The sequence below is a fragment of the Bombus affinis genome, chromosome 2, assembly GCF_024516045.1.
Source record: "Bombus affinis isolate iyBomAffi1 chromosome 2, iyBomAffi1.2, whole genome shotgun sequence".
NCBI classification, from domain to species: Eukaryota; Metazoa; Arthropoda; class Insecta; order Hymenoptera; family Apidae; genus Bombus; species Bombus affinis.
Window position 1 is genome coordinate 17059110 of NC_066345.1, and position 23990 is coordinate 17083099.

The window sequence follows — 23990 nt, forward strand, 5'->3', positions numbered from 1 at the left end:
TACCGAGCATCGTGGAGAAATCCATGTTGGCGACAGGTTCGAGAGCGGCAGGTAGCGCAACGCTTTGGAGGACGACGCGTCTCTCCTTCGACAAACGACAAGACGAGATCGAAAGCTATTCTCTTTATTGCGCGTCGGAAAACTAATCATACAGGAACTGTACAAAAAAGCTGACATTTCTTCGAAGCGGATAGGTCGTTCGCGCGCCTTGGATTCGCCGCGTTCCATGCGCTCTATCGGTCGATCAAATCGTCGACACGCCTCTAAAACTAGTCTACCGTAGAAATCTAGCTTACGAATCGACGCGCGATTTTTATTTACAATCGAGTGCCTTTCGTTGGCGAATACACGTATACCGTTCGACGAACGTAAGCGTCAAACGTGACAGGACGACCGTGTCACGACGCCGAAATCGATGAAAGTCGGTCGATAGCACGTAGCGTGGTCGCGACGACGTTTCCTTTTACTCTTTTCTGAGGGACGAAGACGACGAGAAAACTAAATATACGGCGGCGAATCGTCGACGAACGATCGACGAAAGCATAAACCTCGCTTATCCATTCCGCTGGTTCGCTTATCGGTCGCGTACGGCTCGTTGCGCGTAACGTACGCGGCAATGTAATAACGACGAACGACAACGGACAAGCGAGAAACGAAAAACGAAATGCGACGAAACGAGCAACACACGACGACGATGACGAACAACGACCAACGAACGCGCTCGTCGTCCGTTTCGCGCCGGCGTTTGGCGCATCGCGGAAATCGTCCCGTCGATTCTTCGACGTTGAGATCAAATTACGTGGAGGCTAACAACTTGGCAGCCGCGGTAACGTGATGTTGATGATGATAGGGAGCCTCCTGACTCCCGTAGTACGTTTGCTGTTGATGCTCGCTGGTCGCCACCCCCAGTTGATGAGGATGCTGGTAATACGAGGAATACGGTTGTCCGACGATGCCGTCGCAACTTCGCGGTTCGGTTTTCACGGTAGCTACGCTTCCGGTCGCCAATAAAGACGTATGCCCGAGATAGACCGGTCTGTCCGACGAACTGGACGCGCCAGCGGCGGTCGACTTGGACACCTCGATTTGATGTTGCTGCTGTTGTTGCTGTTGCTGCTGCTGTTGTTGTTGCTGCTGCTGCTGCTGCTGCTGTTGACTACCCTTCAATTCTGTGGATGGCAGAAAGATCGCCGCGTGGAAAACGAACGAATGGCGAAAAGGATCGCGAGGACAGTGGATTCCGTGCTTACCCGTGGACGGAGAAGAAGCGGCCGAGACGGCGGTAGTTTCGTGATCCACCGTGGACGATCTGGCGTTCGACTCGGGCGTCTTCTTCGGTTTTCGTTTTCGCGTCTGAATACCGTCTTTCCGCATCGCGAGTGGTCTGTTGACGCCGTGCAGCTTAAAGTAGAGACCGCAGGCGTTGCAAACTGGTTCGCCTTCGTTGTTGCGCCTCCAGAGAGTGGTGGTGCGAGTACCGCAATTCGTGCAGCACAGACCCAAACGCCTGGTTGCTGTCTGAAATCAACGAGCGACATCCGCACGGGTTCGTAGTTCGTAGACGGCCCGCGACCGAAACGCGATCCACCCAACGATACGGTTGCTTTTCGTCATCGACTTACCAGCCGTTTGGACGGCTTTATCAGCGGTCTGTTCATTCCGTTCATCTTGTGATAGAGTCCGCACGCGTTGCACAGATAATGCCCGGTGCCGTCCCTCCTCCAAAGCGGCGTCGATATAGCTCCGCAATTAACGCATTCGCGACCCTCGCCGAATTGAAAATCCATCGCGGTGTCTGAAACAATCGAGGAACGCCGGTTTTTTCGCGGATGGGTGAACGCGCGCGGCTTTCTCCCCCTCGGCCCAGCAGGTCGTCGACGTTGCCGAAATCGTGCCGAGAAATTGCTCCACCGCTTTTACACGTACTTTTATCGGATATGGAAGAGGCGCGGCGCGACGCCGCGCCGCCGTCGAGTAGTCGAAAAAACGATATACGTATGTAAGTATGTAAGTACTGGCGCGGAAGAGGAACACGCCACGCACCGTGTGCACCGGCGGTGGAACACTCGACCGCGAGAATTCGTTTGAAAGAAGCCGCTATCGCTCGTTCGACGCAGATGGCCCACCACCGGCATCACCGCCGACGTCGTCGTTGCCGTCGCAGTCGTTGCCGTCGTCGTCGTCGATGCGTGGCGGTGCGCGTTCATCGACCAGGAGAGAGAAGCTTTTTTCCTCTTATCGAGCACGCATCCGTCGCGTCGCACTCTGCCGCTTTTCCTTCGCTCGATCTACATGGTCTGGTTAACGTCCAGAGTCTCCTAGCCTTTTTGGCGTTCGGGTGCTTCGGATCGGCGGCATGCAACGACCAGGGAACCGAGAATCGCGAACGTTCGACGAGAGGGCAAACGACGGAGGAATCGATCGGCTGAAATGATACGAACCGTAAGGAGAGGCCCGTTGAAATCCAGCTCCATCGTAGGCTCGCCAGGAGGACATCATGGCGACGTTTTGGGCGTAAAAGGGGGCGGCCGCGGCGAGGCTCGAGTGAGGGTGTCCGGTGTGCGGATGTGCCGCGTGCGGATGCGGATGAGGGTGCGCGTGGCCAGAATGCGGACCCATGGCGGCGGCGGCAGCCGCAGCCGCGGCCGCTGATCCGCTCGCGTGGCCGGCGAGCGCGTGGTGCGCGGCGTACGTCTCCACGCCATGCTGCCACGAGGCGGCGGTCTTCTCCCTTTCGTATCCAAGGAAATATCGTGGTGCGTTAGCCAGGGTAGATAGGAATCGAACGATGGCGATCGGTCGCCAGCGGTCACTTACCAAGCTGGCGATCCAGAACCGGGGAACGAGTGATACTGAGCGGCCGCCGCAGCGGCTGCCGCGGCTGTCGCCGCCGACGGTATCGTCGGCCTCGAAGATGGTACGTAGACGGGCGCTTGAAGCTGCTGGCCGTGTTGCTGTTGCTGCTGTTGCTGCTGTTGAGACTGCTGTTGGTAGTCGGAACTCGCGCCGTAACCGCTGCTTCCGCCCCCGTGGAACATCCTCCCCGAGAGCTAACACCACGGCATCTGTTCGACAGAAGAAAGCCTGGCGATTACTCGGTAGGTCGGTCGAACGATTCGAGGCGCGCACGATCTGGCACCCCGACGAGCACGAAAAACGGAGGGGGTTCGCCATAGTGGCGGCCACGGAGAGAGATCGCGCGACTCGATCGACCAAGGTTCGTCCGTTCGTTCGTTCGTTCGTTCGTTCGTCCGTTCGTTCGTTCGTCCGTTCGTTCGCTCGTTCGTTCGTTCGTCCGGGTGGGACGACCGGCAGGCCGCAGGGCGCGGCAGGGGTCCGAGGGGCTAAGGGCAGAGGGGTAGAAGAGCCAGGGGGACGTCTCGGGGGCGGGAAGGACAGAGGGTGCGAGAAGGAGGCGCGCGCGCGCGCGCGCGAGGATGGCAGCCGCGAACCTAGGAGCCCTCGCCGACGAACGGACCCGTGTGCGTGACCGTGTGCAGAGAGCAACAGAAACGCCGCGAAACACAGACGAAGGGGGATGGAGATGCAGAGCGAGACGGAGAGCGGCGCGCAGCCGCGTCTCCACCTTCGAGGCGCGACTCCGCTCCGACCGTAGAATCGGAGATACGGGATAGCGGCCATCGCGGCCACGAATAAGATCCGTGTAGGCGGGACCAAAGCTCCGCCGCTTTCGCGCGTACGCGATTCCGCGAACGCGTTCTCGTCTCCGCGAACAGACTCGCCACCTCGCGCTCCAAACCGTTTCTCCGTTTTTTTCCATTCTTTCGTTTTCCTGTTTTTATCCGCTTCTTTCCCTCCCGAGTCTGTCCGTTCCGAAGGGACGACTCGGACCAGCGAGCGTGATACGATCGGATCGCGTCCAGTCGAGCACCGATCCGAATCGTTTGCGAGCGATTCAACGAGAGCATTCGCGGTAGGCGGTCGAGTCGAACGAAAATCTGTCGGCCAGACGCGACGAGATTCAACCTTTTTACGCCGTCGAGTTTCTCTCCGTGTCTCTCGTCTCGTCTGCTTTTTGTTTCGCGATTTTCTAGAAAACGCGTCCTAGAAAACGCGCACGTCGAATACACCGAGGAAAAGCCGAGCCGCCGGTTCGTACCGACGTGGCGGATCGCGGAGATTTACGAGCGTCGCTTATCGGCCGCGAAATGCTCCGGTTTATCGACGGCACGACCCATCACCGACAAGTATCGCGCTTTGGTCGCTTCGACGAGGCGAGTTACGCGCGCGGATATAGAGAATTTTAGCGCGCGAGAAACACCAAGGTCCGAAGTCCGGTATCGTCCCGATGGATTTTCCGGGCGCGGGCCATCCCGATGCGACGGGAAGCGTTCGCGGCGAAGGGCTTTAATGAGAACCGGTTAGAAGTCTAATCGTGTTTGGACGGTGGAGCGGCGGTGGAGCGGCGCCGGAACGAGCAGGCATCTGGCGCCAGGCCGAACTTTGCGTTTTCAAGGCGAAAGGGACCGCGCGAGATCTCGGGGAGGAACGACCACGAGCTACCGAGACTATCGCGCGGTCGCGCGTCCAAACGATAGACACGGATCCGCGCGTCCTCGAGCGAGTCGTTAAAAGGAGCGTGAAAGACTGGAGCGACGGTTCGGATGACCGGCCCCGAACCTCGACTCGCCGATACCATGCGACGCGCTAATGGGAATAACGTCCACCTTTTCGGTTTTTTCCTTTCCTTTTGCTCCTTTTTTTTTCCAGCCGGGCCGCGCGACTCGTCGTCTCGTCTCGTCTCTGCTCGACTCAGCTCCACTCGGCTCGAGCTCGATTCCCCCCGTCCAAGCTGTTCGTCCCCTCGCTCTTCGTCCGCGTTTCTCTAGCGGCAGCCTCCGAACGAGAGACGAGAGACGAGAGACGACGAACGAAACGAAAGTACACGTATCGATTCTCTACGAGCCCGATTAATCGCTTCGAACGCCTACCGGTTCTCTCTGTCTCGACCTGACTCGAACGAGAGCCGTCGTTCCGCCTCTCACGAAATCAACGCGCACCGAAAAACGTTGAAACGTTTTCTCGCTCTCGGAGACGAAAGCCGACAGCCGAACGGAGCCGAGCCGGAGCCGAGCCGATTCGATACGCGAAAAGGTAACTCTCACGGGACGAGAGTCGGACGAGTTTGGATCGAGAAGCAAAGTCAAAGTCCGATCCGTCGCTGAGTGTCGCCGGATGGGCCGATCGTTCGGTGCCAAGGCGCCACGGCGCCGACCGCGTAGAAGGGTTTCCTTGTAACCACGTCGTAGCAACGCGACTCACACTCTCGCACGCTTCTGTCTCGCCGCGCCGTTCGTCGTCTCCTTCCATCCATTCGTCGTCGGCTACTTTGTCCTTCCGATTCCGATTCGCGGCAACGCTTCTCGCTCGATCAGCCTCGCGTTACCTTCCATTCGCGTACGATTTCCGCAATTTCTCTCTCTCTCTCTCTCTCTCTCTCTGTCCCTATCTCACGATCTACCTAGATACGAACGATACGTAGATATCCAACGGCGAGCGCATCTAAACGCCGGCAAGCGTGTTAAAATTCTTTTCTCTTGTCTCCGGCGATCTCCTATCTTCAAGAACTAAGAGCCAAACGATGGAAGAATGGGACGGTGAACGGAAGAAACGGCGTTCCGGTGTGAACGCCCCTTTCCGTAACCCGATACCGAAGATGCAAACGAGAGATAAGATTCCTCGGAAATTGCGCACCGGTCCAGTTTCGGCACGCGCCTCTCACAGCCTGCCCGCCCTCCCTGCCGCACGGTTTCATTGACAGGCACGCGAGCTTCGCAGCGTTCCGGAATTTCTACGAGATTCGCTACTACGTTTCCGTCCGTTACTCCTCGTTTGTCGCCTGCTTCGTCCAAATTCTTCCCTTCCTTTCTCGTTTTCGTGCCAAGTCGCCGACATAGAATCAAGTAGGTTCGCGTTGGCAACTCTTACCGTTGCTCGGATCTATAGCTTGGAGCCGAACTCGATCGAGATCCGAATATCCGAATGTAGCCGAGTATTGGGACCGCGTTCGCGCCATTTACATTCCCGGTATGGTGGTTTTTCTTTCAGGAATCCACTTACCGGTCAACGATATTCCACCGTATCGATAGATTCGATCGAAGTTTGTCTCTGCGGTCTACGTTCGGACGCACGCGAGAGGAAAGCTTCGTACGTACTTGAGTAATCGTGAGAAAAAGAGGGGAATTCGGATACTCGAGCACTACTGCTACTCGTATCCGGTTCTTGAACGAGAGTTCGGCTGTTAACGAGTACCGCGAGTACTCGGATACCCGGCTAAGAGCTCTAATTCACGTAGCTACCTACACGGCCGGGTGAATCGCACACGGTTTCGCCGCGTCGGCCGTTGGCATAAATCCTTGACGAATTTCATTTACTCGCGCTTGTGCCTCGACGAGCGTGACGCCAAACCGGGCCGCGTGAACAGCGCGAACGGAAAAAGATAGGTCGAAAAAGGAGCGAGTTCGAAGGAGCAAGAAAGAGGGAAAGAGCGTGCATGTGGCTGTGCCCGTGTGCGTGCGTGAGTGGGAACGGCTGGTGAGACAAACGGGGCTATGGGGGAACCGAGGAAAGAGCGGAGAAAGGAGGACGAATTCGTTACCTGACCTGCGAGAATTTCTGCCACTCGACGCATCATCGTCGTCGTCGTCTTACGGAAAAATTCGCTACGCGTACACCGCGGTGAAATCGACGTAAAACTCGATACGCGGCAACCAACGCCGTTCCTACGACCGCGGATAACTCTTGATTTCTATATCCGGCGACCGAGTACCGTTGCGAGCTCCAACCGATTCGCCGATAAACAAACGCGTCGAAAGAAATGTCAGCAACGCCGGCCGGTCGACCGACCGAACGAACCGAAAGATAGGTGCATCCGGGACACGGACGTACGCGCCGAACCAATCCAGCCGACTCGCCGAAGCTGGGTCGTTGCGACGACCTATTTTTCCACCACCGTTTCACCGTTCGCGATAAAAACTCGAGCGGAGAAGACGACTTCCGAACGCTAGGTTCGCGCGGCCATGTTCCTGATAAGCGAGCCGAGGGGGGCCGTAGAAAATTCCTCGAATAGTTTCCGAGTGTTTTCGAACGTGACCGGTTCGAGCACCGGCCGTCGCTTCCACCGCGAACGTCGATTCCTGCCGATCGTTCGTCGAGTACCGATTCTATGGTTTCCTACGAAGAAACGCGTGGATCGCGATCGAAGAGGAAAAACTCGAGGCAAAGGACGAAGAACGATTAACGCTCGCTAAACTATGGGTCGATCTCGATGGCGTATTTGCGCGACGTTTTCTTCGAACGGGCGTATCGCGAGAAGAATTTTCGTCGCACGAACCGAAAACCTTTATAGCTCATGTCCGATTAATCGCCATCGAAGAACGACGAACAATGGTATGTTTGTTCGTACGACACGGTTCTTACCTACAACGCGTACTTTTAAGAAAATTCCGATCTCGACTTCGCGGCATTAGAAAATAGAAGAAAGCTTCGAGCCATGGCTATTTGTACGTAAATTGTTTAACGATCTGGTAGACTGCTCCCATATCACCGAGAGTTTCGAAGCGATTGTTCCAGTGAGAAATTTTCTATGTTCAACCGCGTAACGCCGATTACCGGCTTGTTCACCGCGCCGGCATAAATCCTATCGCCATTAATATTAATACTGCACTCTCCATCCTTACGATATATCCTTTGAATCTTTTTCTGCTATCAGAAAGTCATTATATCGTATCTCGTTGTAGCTTTAATTGCGGAGCGCAACGTTTACTTTTATACGTAAATACGCGTATTAACTTTATATATCTACACCAATGTGTTATTTTGAAACCACGTTACATTCGACCAGCGTCGTTTCGTTCGAGGAACGTTCACGATCATCGCGATGTTTCGTCGCCATTTATCCGAGGAGCATCGACGATGGTCATCGGGTTAACTCGGTGTACAGAGACCGGCGAGAGGCCCTCGACTCGATGAATCGTGTTATTCCAATTCGTAAAGCTAGCCATGCAAGCGTCATTGCCTGGACGCAGCTGCCAGCTACCTCTGAAATCGTCGCCTTGTCTTTCTAAATCGTGGAAGGTTCGCTTCGGCTGTTCCACAAGGATCTCGTCCATTCTCTCTCATCGTCTTTATCAACGACGCGTGAACATTTTTCCGACATCGTAGATTTTTATTATCCGCCGATGATTTAAAAGTTTACAACAGGATGGAATCCTTAATCGTTGCCTGATATATTCGAAGCAATCTGTTTCGACTTCATGAATGGAGTGTTGAAAACACGTTGCCGTTTAATATCTCGAAATGTCATGTTACGCGTTTCACGCGGGAAAAAAGCGGTACTTGATTTCATCTACTCCGTATAAACGATACACCGCTGGATAAACGAGAAACAACAACCGATTTAGGCATTGCGCTCTACCTCTCCTTATCTTCTACTGGCTATATTACGTATTTATTATTTCACGTCAATGATCTAACCAGCGAATCTGCCCATGCTAATAACGCGTTACCGCACGCTGGCCACCTTACGCCGTATCTAAAAGTCGATTCAGTCGGTATTAGCAAACTGGTGTTCTCTGAATGATCTAAAACTAAATATACCGCGATGCCGTATAACGCGGATCGCTCGTAAACGCGATTTCCACCGCGCTATCGACAACGTTCCTTTTTCGATTATATCGGAGAAGCTCGTGATCTAGGAGTTACGTGTAAATCCGCGACTCCGTTTGCATCGGCATATTGGTCGCGCGATCAACAAGGCGTACAAATGTCTAAGCTTTGTGAAACTCGTTTCACGCTCTATCTTTCACAGGCCAAAAGCTTCACAAACGCTATATATACGAATAGTTAGGCCTACGTTCGAGTATGCATGCATAATCTGGACCGCCCACCGAGGTAAATATACATAAAACAAATTGAGTCGGTACAACACGAGTTTCTTACACTTTTCGTCGTTTAAGATGGAAATTCCTACGTTAAAAAACGACCATAGTTACCGGCTTATCGAAGACTCTTTTCACCTACGTACTCTGCAGCAACGAGCACGCATCAAACCGCGTTATCTCTCTGTTTATACTTTTCGACGAAAAAATTAAGTGTCTGTATATGCCACGTCTAATACGACTCGACGACCCTTCCACGTCTCTTCGCTGCTCTCCATTTTTTCCCCTCAAAATTGCCACCAAACTAATCGACCTTGCACCGATCCTCTCCACGGAACGTGACTTTTTCTTCTGGATCTGTCGAACCATCGAAACACCCGTTCTATGTACGCGCCGTTGACTTTGACTCGTACCGATCGGTTGACTTAATTCACTGTTTTTATATATTTCTACTAATAACACGATAACGTCGTTCGTATCGATGGATCTGAGAGATGCTCTCGCTTTTAAAATACTCCGCTACTTTCTAGCTATACCACGTCTCGAATATACGTCTCAAGTACGTAATCCGACGCAATCGAGTCGCGTCAAATTGATCGCGAGCGAGCGAAACAAATTTCTAAGACACCGTCGCTTTCGAGATTAACGAACCGATATACCGAAAGTTCACAGTAACTGCGAAAATATTCTTAAAATTTTGAACACGTTCACTTCGCACAGCGTAGAACCATAGCGTATCCGACCTTAAAATCCTGGCTCGGTTTGTCGACTGTCCAGAAATTCTCGCACATTTCGAATCACCATCCTACGATATTCACTAGGCGAAGGCGACTTCCTCGTATCGCTCCGGATCTAGTTTAAGCAACATCGACTTTGCTCAACCGCCGATCACGCTAGCGAAAACGCCGATTTCTTCCCTAAGAATCCGTAATCTCCTTCGAATCTTTCTTGTTAGCTCGTACGAAAGTGAAAAAATCACAACACAGAGTCGCTTTTGCCTTTCGGTTCATTCGGTAGTCTCGTACGCGGCAACAAAGGGCGCAATGCCCGTTAGATAAATAAATAGATAAACCAACACCATTTAGCTGCTATTAAGGAAATCCTCGCTGCTTCAATGGTACGCTCGTAGGTCTAAATATTATCATTTTGACGCACGAACTCGAAAATTTGCTCCCTGGCTGGCAGTTTTCTCCGACAGCTAGTTTAGCCTCTAGCTGACAATTGTCGCCGATGCGTCGGTGAAGCGAGGCGTTATCTTCTACGTTTATCGTTTAGCCGTGGTTTTCCATCTACACCGCGCAAAAGTTATACTTTCCACTGCCCTTTTCCCTCTTTGTTTCCCGGTTTCGTAAGAATCCGATAACTATCCGTCGTTGTAAATGCATTTATTCCAGCTCGTCCGCGTATAAACAAGTAGATAAAAATAAAGACCGGGTTTTAAGACCGCTCGTCGCTCGTACATCGACCGACAGATCGATCTGTTAAAATCACAGAAAATTACGGTGCATTCGGTGTAACTGGTCAACGACGGTGCACGCGATGGACAAAGTAAAGAGACGGTGTTTCGCGTGTTGCAACGAGCAAGGGGTCGAAAGACGGAGGGCAGAGGTAACGCGATTTCCAGTAGGCGCAAGACGCGACGCGGAGATACAGCACAGCGAGTGAAAAAATTGATCGCATGCCAAACCGCCTCTCATTTACTAATGCGTTACCAGTATAGATCAAGGGATGGCGCTCGAAAAATGACCGTAATACGATCTGCTGCGAGTCGGTTTTCGCCGTCGGTTTGCTCGCGTTGCTCTTAGTTCAGTTCGACTCTCGACGCGAAAAGCGCAACGTGCGATTCCACCGATAACGCGAATCTCGTTATTCTCGTTAGTTTGTCCCTTCGTAGAGATCATTTCGACTGATTTTTTGAATCAGCGTGATTCGCTAGCCATGGAAGTCGAACGAAATGGCGTTTTTCTAGTAACGGAAGGGCGCGTTTAAGCGGATGCGCGTATCGCTTGTCGAAAAAAGCGAGCAATTTAAAGCGACCGTGGCAACCGGTATAACCGTCGCCTCTGAGTTTCCACGCGTTCCAAGTAAACGAGATCGGGATCGCGCTCGCATACGAAATATCGAGGCGAGCCCGTAAATATCAGAAGCGACGACCGTACACCCGCGTTTCCATGCGTCTACACGACCGTGCGCGCGCAAATCCAAAGAACCAAGCTCTTCCGTTCGCTAGCCGTGGAACGCGACTCGATTCCACTCCACTCTACTCCACTCGACTCGATTAGAATCCGAATCGAGTTTCGGTTCTCCTCTCTCTCTCTTTCCGATTCTCTGACTCGCGCGAACGCTACGCACGCCAGGATTCTCGCTTCTCGCGCAGACTCGTTGCAATTATCTTCTTCTTTCTACTCGAAAAACACCGTTGCGTTCGCGATCACGGTCACGTTTCAACGATATTTCGCGCGTTCTCGCGTCCCTCGTGGTTTTCCACGCTGGAGGAGAACCGCAGCAGGAGGAGGAAGAGGGAAAGAGAATACAAAGAGCGAGAAGGAAAGGAAAAAAGGAGAAAGGGAGGAATGAAAAACGAGCGCGCGATCCGCGACACCCGGTTTGCCTACTTACGCCTACTTCAAAGTTTAGGCGGACGGCGAGTCGCGGCGCACCGTCACGAAACTGCGTCTTCTCCCGAGGCCGAGGATCGCGAGCGTTGCAGCGAGCTCCGGCAGAAAGCAGCGGAAAAACGGAAAGCTACGTTCGACTCTGGCAACCGGGACTACCCGGGTACCGTTGATAAGAGACAAGAGCGGTTCTTCCCGGCGATTTAAATATTTATGAATTAGAGAGTGGCTCGCCTCGTAGTTGGCGAATTTTTGTCAACGACTTTGAACCGGGAAGCGAGTAACTCCTCTGCCGTGTCTATTCATTGCCGGACTCTAAAGGAGATTTATGCACGCAGCCTCGAGCGTCGAGAGAAACGCACGCTCGCAGGCATTCGCGCGTTTCCAGCGACCGGTCGAAACACCCAACGAGAGACGCAACGTCGCCGTGCGATCCATTTCCACTCGAGTTTTTACATTTGGGTCCGGGCAGCTCGTAAACGCGCCGCCGCACAGCCCTCGTCCCCCGCGCCGACACCCGGATTCCCGGCTCGACTTCCGGTTTAAGCGTAGAACACGACTTTCCAATAAGGTCGTCGCCGATCTTCGGTCCCCGGATCCTCGGTATGTTTCCATCGTTTCGGGTGGCCGAGTTCAGGTACGAGAACGTTTTCGACCGAAACGCAACCTGCGCTTCCCTATCTTCGTTACGATATCTTTGCCTCTGCCTGTTGTCGTCCGTTCCTCGTCAGCCCGGTGGCTGGCGGCTGACCGTCGACCAACCCGCTTGACAGATGGGAAAAATCGTGCGGTTCCGTCGTATCATCGCGGTAGGTAGCATCGGTATCGATTTTGCCAAAGTGGCAACGCAGGGGGTGTGGATCGAACGTACGACCGCCATTTTACTCGGACCCACCATCGCGGTTTCTCCTCTCTGTCTCTCTCTCTCTCTCTCTCTCTGTCTGGCCCTCGTTTCATCCCCAAATCTATTTTACGGAGAAACGACCGAGCGACCGACCGGCCGTAGCAGTCCATTACGTTCAGCCGTCCTGTCGTTAGTTCCCCCATCAAACGAGAAAGCCCATAGATAGCAGGGGGTCGTCGGTTTATAGCCTCGCAACGCCATCGTCCCTACCTTTCGTCGTTTCGAGCGTCGCGCTTTTCGGAGAACTAGGCTCGTCTCTGTTCGCGATATTCGGCCTGGACCGCGATACCAACGATCTCGCCACGATTCGCCGTCGAGTGGCGTTTCGTCGAAACATCGAAATGCTCGCCGCCGCGTAGTCGCCAGAGGCGGCGAGTAGACGACTCGAGGATTCGGGCTAATTATAATATAAAACTTGCCGCGCCTTGTCGCCTTTCGTGTTCCTCCGCGATTCCTTTTCCTGTCCGTTTCCCTCGGGAACAAGGTTGCGCCGTTCGTCGCGGGCTCAGCCGTTCCCAACCGAAAGTCGCGTTCGGCCACGGTTGCTCGGAACGCGCGTCCTTCGCCATCGGCGATCGATCGGATCGACGTCCGCTGGCACGGGCCGCGAACGATCTCGAAGCGGCAAGACGCGCGAGTCGCGAGATCGCGTCGCGTGTCGCGAAATCGCGACGATCGCGTCGAGGGGCGATCTCGGCTTCGGTTGAGAAGCACGGTCGGTGTATCGGCAGGCCGTTGTCTCTATACTCCTCGAGGGCGCTCGATCAACGCACCAACACTTTCACGGCCGAGCCCCGATCCGATGCACGCACGCACACGAGCTCGCGGTCGACCAGCCGCCCGACCAGCCAGCCATCCGACCAGCCATCCAGCCAGTCGGCCCAACAGCCGCATAATACACGCGCCATAATACGCGCGCGTCGCATTAGACCTCGGTTAAACGCGGTTGAAAACTCTACGATCTGCCTGCTTCCCCCCCCCCCCCCGACTGCTACGATTCGCTCGGAGCAAGCCACAGCGCGGACCAGCGATTCGCGGAAAATCGCCGCGACAGCGTTCGAGAGAATCGTACGTTTGATCGTTGCGGCGATTTTCCGCGATCTCGACCGACGGCCGAAACGAGTGGAGATCGGGTTCGACGGCGGACCAACGAGGGAAAAGGGAGGGAAGAGGAGGGAAAAATGTAAGGAGGAAGGAGGGAAGGGGGAAAAGGACGCGGCCGGTTGGCTTTGGAAAAGATCGCGCGTATCGGGCGTGGACGCGACGGAGAGGAATCGATCGCGCGCTAATTAACCGAGTCGATTATTCGGCTGGCATGCACCGTCTCGGACCGGTTCTACCGTTCTCGAGCGTATCCGGGAAGTTCCGTGTAAACGTTGCGATGGAATCGCACGAAGACGCTTTGCTCCCGTTGCCGATCCCGTTCTCGCTCTCGGTTCGTCGTACGGCCGTGCCGTTCCGTGATCGGTCGTTTTACGTCCACCGGCGTAAATTCGCCAACGGATCGAAGGCCCGCGGACGCGTTCCCATGCGTGACACCGGACCACGCTTCGCCGGCGAACGAGCCAGCACCTTTCGACTTTTTCGTGCACGCGATCCGGCGCGCGTGGTCGCCTCTCGCGACTCGTGGAACGTCGCGTGGAATCGACACGGTGCGAGCGAGAGGAGAGCGAAGGGCGAGAGAGGTTTCGTGCGAATCGGTCGGCCAGACGGCTGCCGGCCGAGACCGGTAGCAGGAACGGACGCTGCGGGACGTGCGTACGCGCGATCCAATTATCCGGTCGGTCTCCGAGAGCAGATCGCGGTCGCGGTTATCATAAATCAAGATTAACGGTCGGGAAGATTTTCGCCGCCCAACCGGTCGTGAGTTTCGATTTTTCAACTCCGAATATCCGCGTGCCGTTCGGTTTCGTCGCGCAGCGTCTCGTCGGTACGGCCGCGTGGCTTTCTAGCGGCGCGCCACTAGGAAAACAAGGCAGAAGGGAGAAGAGGAAAACGGAGCAAAAGAGAGCTATCGCGATCAACGTCGATGCGTTAACGGGTTAAACGTATTCGCGATTACGCGATAATTCACGATTTTTGCCGTAGCATCGGGTAAACTGGTTTCGCTCTCGCGGGAAAAGACCGACTTCCTGGTCGCGTCGATCCGACGCGCGACGCCAACGGATTCGCCGGTATCGATGATTTTCGAGCGGCGATCGAGCGAACGCGTTCGCGTCCGCGACTGCTCTAGCGCGCGCGCACGCATCGCCGACCAATCTCGAGCATAAACCGGTCACCGACCGGACTCGAACGAGTTACGATAAATCGTGAGTAACGGCCGCCGACCGGAGAGATTCGCTGCCGGGTTCGCGTTAATTTTCTGTTTGTTTTCCAATTAACTTTGAGAACGGTGGTCCGTCGGGTGGGCCGCGTTCCTCGCCGCTTCCACGCTCTTCGTACGCCTCGACTCGGCATCGGGCCGCGAGTTTCGATCGTCGCCGATCGTCGGTAATTTCGGAGACGCCGGCGGAAGTGGAAGTCGATGATCGCGACGTCCAGCAGCCTCTCGGATCGTCGATAAGCATCGAGAGAGACGTCCGAGGGCCACGGACGTCGCGATGTTCGCACGGTATTTACCGTTTCCGCGAGCAGTTCGAGGCGCGACCGCGTTTAAAGCGATATCTTTCGATGATCTTTCGAGTGGTCGAAACCGGTCAAGCACCGGATTCCGCCGTTGTATAGGTATCGATCCAGGGTATAACCGCGATCCGGCCGAATACATGGTCGGTACGGCGCGAGTAAGAAGATGCGCAGAAACGGCGCGACGATACCTTTTTACCTTTATCGTCCAATTAACGATAAGGATTCGTCGCGTTTATTCCAACCGGACCGGAATTGCCTCTACCAGACCGAGACGTTACGATTATTGTCCGGACCAGCTACGGCTACGATATTATCGCGCTCTCTCCTACGATCTTCCCCGATCGAGTTAATCCGCCGGTTGGTAGCGAGCGAGAACTCGCGATCGCCGCGCGTCTCGTTCCATTGCCATTTTTCCGCCGTTTTCGATTCACCGCCGAGGAACACGGATCCGCGAGCGGTCGCGTTCACCGGGTGCTCGTCGCGTGTCGATTTTTACCAAACTCTGCGACTCGTTGGTTCGTTGCACGGACCGCGCTTGATTTTACCGTTAATCGAGTTACGTAATCGCGATATATCGAAGCTAAGCACGCGAACCACGCGCCACGCCGTTCTTCGCGTTTCGCGTCTAACCGCGAAAGCCGTTCCTCGTCCTTGGCGTTTCGATTTCGCAGTCGAAAGACGGAGCGCGGCCGTCCGACCGACGACGAACTTGCCAACGGCGAGGGTGCTCGCGATATCTCTGGCAGCACGCCGACCGATACGCGTTTTATCGCATCGTAATTCCTTACGGCCGGTTTTAACTATCGCCAGTGTCTCGCGGAGGGAGCACCGGTGGGTGCTGCGCCGCTCTTCCGGTTCCCACCGATCCCCTCGCGCCTTCTCGCCGTCTCTCGCTATCTGTCCCTCGTTCTAGTCGGTCCGCCGCGGTCAGCTTCGATTTCGTTTCGATCTCGTTTTCCGTGCAGCGTATCGAGACCACGCCGACCAGATCGCCAGAAAAGAAGCAGAGAAGCGGGACGGTTTAATCACGCGCAATCGCTAGGAGAAATGCCGCGTGTCTTTCGCGGTCGGACAGACCAAGAGAAGAGCGCAATTAGCGGCCGGCTATAATTTAAGCCGGTTCGATTAATGCATCTGCCGCGGCGCGACGACGAGCTCGGGCCGCGCGCCACCCTTCCGAGATAGGCGAGGGACGACGACCGATCGTTGTCTAACCGTGGCGAGCGTTTCGTCCGAGCTCTCACCGCGGTAATTAACGTTCGCGATACGTCGTCGTCGTCGTCGTCGTCGCCGCCGTCGTCGCCTTCCTTCGTTTCCTCGTCGGCGTTGTCGTTCTCGCGGTCCACAGGTTCGTTAAACCGGGCTCCTCCTTCTCTCTTCTCTTCTCGTCTCGATTTCCTCTGCCTCGCGCGGCTCTCGAATTTTTCGTTTACACGGCGATTTCGTCTCGATACGTCTCGATACGAACGCTACCCGTCACCGTCGCGCATCCCGCCGCCGAGCCACGGACGCGAGCGGCCGTCGATCGACCGCGCGATTTCCATTCAAACTCGATCGCCGCTTCGCTAATTACGGATGGTAATTAACGTCGCGATACGCGCGATTCGACGTTGCTTCGTTAAATCGCGCGTTCCTTCTCCTTTTTCGTCGCCGGCTCGGCGAATCGTCGTCGTTTCGCGCGCTATTCCTCGCCGCGATTTCACCGTCCGCGCCGATTCGTCCGGTCTCCGCCTATGCGTTCCATCGCCGAGAATTCCGCCTCGCGACGGTGTTTCTTTTGCTCGTCGCGAGCTAGTTGGCTCAAAGTCGCGACAGCCTCGTTGTACAGTTATATCCCGGATCCAGGATCGAAAGGTTGGCGTGTGTGTGTGCGCGCGCGCGCGCCAAACCACTCGGAAGAAAGAAGAGGAGACGAAGGAAAAGGAAAAGAATAAGAATAAGAATAAGAAGAAGAAGAAGAAGCGGAGAAGGACGAGTACGCGAACGGAGAAAGACAGGAAAAAGGTGGCAAAGGATCGTTTATCCGGGAGTCGCGGCGCTCCGGCGTTATAAGCCGCGGCTGTGCGTGCGACCGCGCGAAGAAGGTGTTTGCATTGGCCTAGTGCCGAGCCGTTCGCGGCTTAAATTAATTACCTCGTCCTCCGACGTAACGGGTCTTTGGCCGATGCGCGCAACCTCGCTCGCCTCCTCGATCGCTCGATACCATTTTACCGGATTTTACCCCGTGCCGGTCGTCCTCTTCTCTACCGACCGACTTTCCACGGTCTCGACGAATTTCAGCGAGCCGCGCCATCGCCGCCTTTTCCCTACGAGAGAGAACATCGCGAACACCGGCGAAGAACGCGTCCCGTGGGATGGACGAAAACGCGGCTGATAAATTAGGGGACTTTGCCTATTCGTGATTCTCGAACGAGTCGTGAGATCGTTCGAGATCTTATCGATCCGACGGCAGACAGCGTGGCAACGTCATTATTACGAGAACCCATGGCGATCGTTATCGATTCGTAAAAACATTAACGATCGTTTTACGATGCTCGATAAACACGACACTCGATAAACGCGTATCGTACCGAAAGCGAACGCCAATAAAAATATCTATTCGATACGCGGAATAGCTATTACGGTAAATTAAGCGTGGTTCGCGCGTTTCCCGATACGCGAACCCAGCGGTACGGTTTGCTCGCGTTCTTCGTCTACTCGCGGCCCAAACTTTTCATCCTTTCCGCGTCTCCTCGATCTTAACGATTTTAGCTTCCACTCTCGCGTCCTTTTTTCCTCTCTTCCTCTCTCTTTCTCTCTCTCTCTCTCTCTCTCTCTCTTCTCGTCGATACGCTTGGATCGGTCGTCGTCTACGGGACACAGGTACTCGACGCGACGCGATCTTAATAGCCAGCCTCGAAAGGGTGGCTAGAAAAAAAAGAGGGAACGGCGTGGTAACCGAGAAAGGTCCGCTTTCTTCGTGAACAAGACGAGGCGCCGGGCGACAACCAATTAGGCCTAAGAACCGGACGAGTGTTCTCGTAGGGAGACGCCGGCCGCCGGCCGCCGGCGCCGTTACATCCCTGGAAAAGCCACTCGAACCTCGAGTTCGGTCCCTTTGCGTCACGATCTTCTCTCGCGTCTTATTCTTTCTCGTCGAGTGCCACGCCACCGATTTCGAATTCCAGACCGTTCGCTATCGTCTCTACGTCTCTACGTACCGCGTGATTCTTCCGTTCGCGCGAATCGCCGCACTCGCTCGCCCGTGTCCGATATTTCTCGCGTAAATTTTCCACCGACATAGTCGCGTTTCACTCGACTAGAAACTGGTCGGATCGACGCGGTGCTCGTATCTTACCGCCGTTTCTACGGGAAATGGCCGTTCAGATAAAACTGCCGGGGAAAGAATGGCGGTGCCGGCATGGTCCGATGTATCGCGATAAACGTTTAGACGCAACGAGCGAGTTTATCGTAGGCCGTTTAACGCCCAACGACCCGTTACGCGTTGTTCTCGAACGTCGAAAATCCGCCAGATTTTCGGCCAATCGGTGACCGAGTACGTTTCGTCGATCCGCGCGCCGCGAGCAAAATTCCTTTCGCCGATTTCGAATCGGTATCGCGGATGAACGCGCGCGGACCTTCCACTGGAACGAATCGAACGGATTCGCCGAGCAATCAGACCGAATCGAACGGAATACGAAAAGCGATACGCCGGTATCGCGCGGACTGCACGAGCGTCGCACGATCTACCTCCATCGTCGTTATCGTTAATTAACGCCGATAACAAACAGCGTACAGATAACCACCCGTATCCTTCCATTACGACGAACGTTTCCTCTTGGCAGGGCGCACCGATTATCGCTCTCCGCGAACGAAAACGAACGCTCTCGTCTCTCCGCGAGACGATTCTCGCGTGCCATCCTACGGAGAGTAATACGCACAGCTACTTACTCGTAATCAGCCGTCCAAACTAGACATCCTAGCGCGCCGGGGCAAGGTCGAATCGGACGTCGATCGAACGTTTCCACGTGTCCTCCGTTTCCGCTTCCGTTTCCGTTTCTTCTTATCGTCGTCGTTGACCGTCCGTCAGCCGACGATCGTCCGCTGGATTCCACTACCGGCAAACTCCGTCGCCGACGAAGCGAAACTCGAATCGCGTTTGCAATTCCACCGAGGAGGATGACGCGTTCCACGCGACCAGGATCATCGAGTCGACGGACCACGGCACCGCGATAGCGAGCGACTCGCACGATCCACGGATAAACGGCCACCGACGGCGGCGACTAGCGTCGACGAGAACCGTCGCGTGCGAGAACCTGGTCGACGCTCGCGGTCATTTCGAGAAATCGCGCGAAACGCGCTCTCTCTCTCTCTCTCTCTCTCTCTCTCTTTCTCTCTCTCTCTCTTTCTGTGTGTGTGTGTCCCTGTGGCTCGGGGTAAGGGAGCCCGCACACCGATTCGTTTCACTGGCGCGCACCGATCGTCGCGACGACGGAATCGACGATCGAGTAACGCGCGTGACGACGTCGCGGTGGGAAACGCGAAACGGCAGGAGGGAGAAGACGAGGATGAAGCGCGAAACGTCTCGGAATCGCGCACATTCGTCGAGAACTGGGAGGCAGCGCGAGACAACGTCGGAACGTGGAAAGGACGCGGAGCGAAAGAGTACCACGGAACGCGGTGCGAGCGATGACTGCGCGCCGCTTCGACGCTCGCTTGGACAGTCACCTTTGGCGCGGCGATCGTTGGCGTAACGGGGAGGGGGTGGTTTGGTCGGAGTCGCGAAGGCGAACGCGAAGGCGAAAGCAGTCGCGGCGTGGTCTAACGCGGGGGCGGGGGCGAAGGCGGAGGCGCGATGCGAGTCGAAGGGCGAACGCGAGCGCGGACCACGGATCACCGGCGAGGAATCGTCTGGTCGTCGCCACGGCGGCTCGTCCAGGTCGTCCGGCTCTTGGCCGAGAGTCACGAGACTGTGCAAAGGCGAAGGAAACGGCGCGAGCCTTCCGAAACGAAAGAGAACGAGACGGAGGTCGGAGACGCGTCGTGGTAGGGATGAAAATCGCGAAGCGAACGCACGCGACCACGGCAGCCACGGCGAGGAACGCGCGTCCCAGGCAGACCGAGAGGCGGTCCGAGGCGGCGTATCGTGCCGGCTCCTGGGAGGCGGAGTCTCGACGCCCACGAGCACGAAGGGCGTCGAACGACCGAACGACCGATCGGCCGGCCGACACGCCGCGGCGCATCGGCCACCGAGCAATTTTCATAAAATCCTTTTTACTCCAGGCTGCTCCGACCTCTCTCTTCCGCTCTTTCTCCCTTTCTCTCTGTCTCCCTACCACCGTCGCCTTCTCCAGCCCTATAATGTCCGACCAGATCGAGCCCGGATAAGCCGTGTCCGCGACCGGATCGTACTTCTCCCATATCTTCGGAAATCCGCGTTGCTTCGCCGCGCGGTACTCGCTTACGAACCTACGCGCCAACCTCTCCCCTTCGCGTCGACCCCGGCTCGCGCGTCCTCCACCCTTCCGCCGTCGTTTCTCCTCGGTCGTCCGATCGTCCGAGAAACGCGCATCGATCGGCTGTCCGAGGGTCGACGTTTCGTCGCGTTTTCCAGCAGCGATTTTCCACGATCGATCGAATACCCTGGCCGGCGCGTCGTGTCCACGGAAAATACGGGAACGCGTGTCCGACAGCGGAAAGCGACGGAGCACGCGCCTATTTTGCGCCACTTACCGATCCCCCTATCGGAAAACCGGACGTAGCGTGTCAGGTAGGAACCCCTGCGAGTGCGATGCTTATCGCTACGCCGGAAGTTCGCATCCAGGCTGACCCTCGGCCGAAACCCCCCGTACCTCGCCCCTTGCCCCTATCTTATACCCCTATCCATATCCGTCGTCGGCCAATGTTCGCCACTCGCGCAGACCCTCTGTCTCGCTTCCATCGCCCTCGCCGTATCGCGCCCTTTTGCACGCACCCGCGTTTTCCCTCCGAAACACGGATACCCGACTTTTCCATTTCTAGGATTAGTCGAACCGTCGCTCGCGTCATCCGAGCCAATCCTTCGATCCGTATCGATCCTCGGTCATCTCGTCCACGCGTTTCCTCCGCGTTCGTTCCGAGCCTTCTCCGTCCGACGAGCGTGCCAAATTTTACGATATTTTTCCACCGTCGTCGTCCTCTCTGTTCGTCGTCTCGCCGGCGCAAAAATCGGAGCAATCCCGTTCGAGCTACGAATCGAAGACGCGTGGAGAAAACGCGCAGCCATTGACGCGGTCTGCCAACTCGACGGACCGTTTCTTCCGTTTTAATTCCGACTCGGTGGAAATCGACGCGACCTCGCGAAATTTCCTGCGAGACGACCGAGGTACCGACGCGCGATCCACGTCCGATGGCGAGCGCCGGCTCGCTGGTCCGCACGAAAATTATCTCGTCCGTACCAGCCAACGTCCGCTTCCGAGAAAAACGGACGTCTCGCGAACGCGATTTTTCTCGGCCCGCTCCTCCGTTCCGCCAATTACGACCAACCTCGCGAAAACGCGTCGCGCCCCTTCTCGACGGACCTTCGAATTTTGGGAAATTTGTGAAATCGCCGCGCGGTTGGTCGGTGCGTCGAACGAGACTCCTCTTCGTCCGATAAATTCGACGCGATTCGTCGAAGGACGAAGACAAAGGCGAGACGCTGGTCGAAATGCGGCAGGACGCGCGTTAATCGCCGGTACGCCGGTACGATTTGTTGGAGCGTTCGGTCGGAGACGGTAGAGAATCGGTCGTAACCGGCGTAACGAAGGTCCCGATTATCTCGTCGGGACGTAGGGATAAAATACGAGTTGTAGAGCGTGCCATTAAGTAACGGCGGAGATAGATAGGTGTGGCGCCGATCGGAAAATCGGAGGGTGCAGCAGCAGCAGCAGCGGCGGCGAGCAGTCGTTGCGCGTCTATCGTCGTCGAGCGTTACGGGGTGTCCACCCTGTCTTTCGTCTCGCGACCATCGTCCGCCGGTTCGTCGTTCGACGTGGAAAACGATCTCGGCCGATCGGCGAGGCTTTTCGCTTCTCGAGACGACGAAGCGAGAGCGTCCGTGGCAGGCAGAACGCCTTTCACTCGCGTAGCCGTGATCGCGCGACGATAAATCAACCGACACGCATTAAGCATTAACGCATTTACATATCGACGTTGGTGCGCGAGCGCGCGTCACCGCGCACTAAATCACGCTCGATTTGAAAATAATGCATCCTACGAATTATAAGTCGTGGCTGGGCTGGCGTTGCGCTGTCTCGTGCCTATCCGTTCTCGCGGGGCCTGTTACCGCGAGGCGATCCGACGAACGCGAGTCGCGCGAGTCGACGAAACGATCGGACGAAAGCCGCAAGGACGAGGACGAGGTCGGTCGAAGAGAGAACGACTTTGCGGGAATCTCGATCACCCGGGTGAATTGGTCGCCGGCGAAGGACCGGGAACGCGGTGCGGTCTCTTCTCTAATCTAATCGTCGTTGGTCCGCGTTTCCCGCTCCTTCTCCCTGTGACCGTCTCGAAACGCGCGCCTCTCCTCGCCCCGTCCCGGCCTGGCCCGTCTTGGCTCGGCTCGGCTCGTCTCGTCTCGGTCCCCCTTTCGCCGTCTTCCTGGAAACCGGGTCGCTGGTACGCGGTTGTTTCCACGCGTGTAGGTACACGTGTACGCACGTACACGCACGCGATCGTGGATGCTCAGGATCGGCCGTAGGTTCTGTAATAGCCCTGTGGGCGAACGAGTCGCCTCGCTGAAAAATAAGAAAATTCGAGGAGGATCGCGCCGGTTCTCGGTGCGCGGTCACTCGCGATCGCGTCCGCTGCGAGTCGAAGCGAAGCCGCGGGTTGACCGCCGGCTAGGCGACGATCGCCGCGGCTGTCCGCCGAAGAAACGCCGAGACGCTGCTCGGCGAGAGAGAAACCAGCACGCGCGTCCTGGCCGCCACGCGTTACGAGGAAAACGCGCTCTCTCGGGTCGAGCGTATCGCGCGCGCACCACCTACCGTGTAACGACGTGGCGCGCGAGAGTAGCCACGACGAAGGAGAGGACCGGAAAGCGAGAAAATATGGCGAGAACGGAGAGAAGGGAGAAAGGCCTGAACACGCCGAGACGAGGCTTAACTTACGTGCTCGTGCCTCGGCCGTGAAATATCGCGAACGCGCCGATCGGGCTAAGCGATGTTCCACGCGGCATCGCCAACGATCTAATTTGTTGCGCTTCGCGCTTATTTATGGCGACGCGTTTGCTCTCGCGCCTGCTCGGCTGCTTCCTACGGATTCGAGCGACCCTACGCGGTCGATCGACGACGATCGTCACCGTTCCGACCTCTTCCACATCCTCGTCGAGATGCATCCTGCCGCGTAGAAGGAATTTCTTCCAGACAAAAACTCGAAAGTCGAACGCTGCGGCTCAAAGTCGAAGTAACGGTGGTGTGCTGCACGACTCGCGATAAGACGCACACCGGTTGGCGCCGCGCCGATAGGGAAACGTCGGGCGCATCCCTTAAATTCCAAGCGATCCGACCGCGCGAGAACCCGTACGTTCTTCTCCTTCCCCCTTCTGTTTAGAATGAGTTCGCGCCCGGCTATATTTCCGTACGCGTCGTTTCACCTTCGACGACCATAGCATCCGACAGAGAAACGAGAATTCGGCAAATTCGGCATCTCCGTCGGGACGACGATTATCGAAAAGAAGAGAAAGGTTAGCGATTCGCGACGATGACGACAACGACGACGACAACGACGACGACGACGACGACGACGACGACGACGAACACGACGACGAAGCTTGCGGTATTTCCCCGCGCGAGAAGGGATCTCGAGGGCGGCGCCACGTTTGCGCCTCACAAAAAGTCCAGGAGGGGAATAAAAAGGAGGAAAAAAGAAAAAAAGAACTCGCCGAGAGCGGCTAACATGGAATAGCCCTTAGCAGGCACGATAGCCACTCTTTAGGCTGATGGA

The 23990-nt window shown here is 55.9% G+C and overlaps 1 protein-coding gene across 5 annotated transcripts; it reads right to left on the reverse strand.

The window, feature by feature from the left end:
* Window positions 1–108: 108 nt before the first annotated feature.
* LOC126928811 (GATA-binding factor A-like) lies at window positions 109–19712 on the reverse strand. 5 transcript variants are annotated; one of them, XM_050744643.1, is made up of 6 exons: window positions 18975–19712; window positions 2818–3065; window positions 2442–2731; window positions 1623–1795; window positions 1251–1518; window positions 109–1169 (listed from the first exon to the last, which is right to left on the reverse strand). In XM_050744643.1, exons 2-6 carry the CDS (start codon window positions 3036–3038, stop codon window positions 796–798), a joined length of 1326 nt encoding a protein of 441 aa, XP_050600600.1. In that variant the 5' UTR covers window positions 3039–3065; window positions 18975–19712; the 3' UTR covers window positions 109–795. The 5 variants fall into 5 exon arrangements, with proteins under 5 accessions (XP_050600600.1, XP_050600603.1, XP_050600601.1 ...); XM_050744646.1 differs by lacking the exon at window positions 18975–19712 and adding an exon at window positions 18245–18439; XM_050744644.1 differs by lacking the exon at window positions 18975–19712 and adding an exon at window positions 9644–9977.
* Window positions 19713–23990: the final 4278 nt, after the last annotated feature.

Excerpts from the sequence above, each read along its gene's own strand:
- LOC126928811 (XM_050744643.1), bottom strand. The coding sequence starts at position 3,038 with ATGTTCCACGGGGGCGGAAGCAGCGGTTACGGCGCGAGTTCCGACTAC. Across the intron at positions 2,732-2,817 it reads GGTTCTGGATCGCCAGCTTG|GGAGAAGACCGCCGCCTCGT; the intron begins GTAAGTGACCGC and ends TGGATACGAAAG. Across the intron at positions 1,519-1,622 it reads TAAAGCCGTCCAAACGGCTG|ACAGCAACCAGGCGTTTGGG; the intron begins GTAAGTCGATGA and ends CGTTGATTTCAG.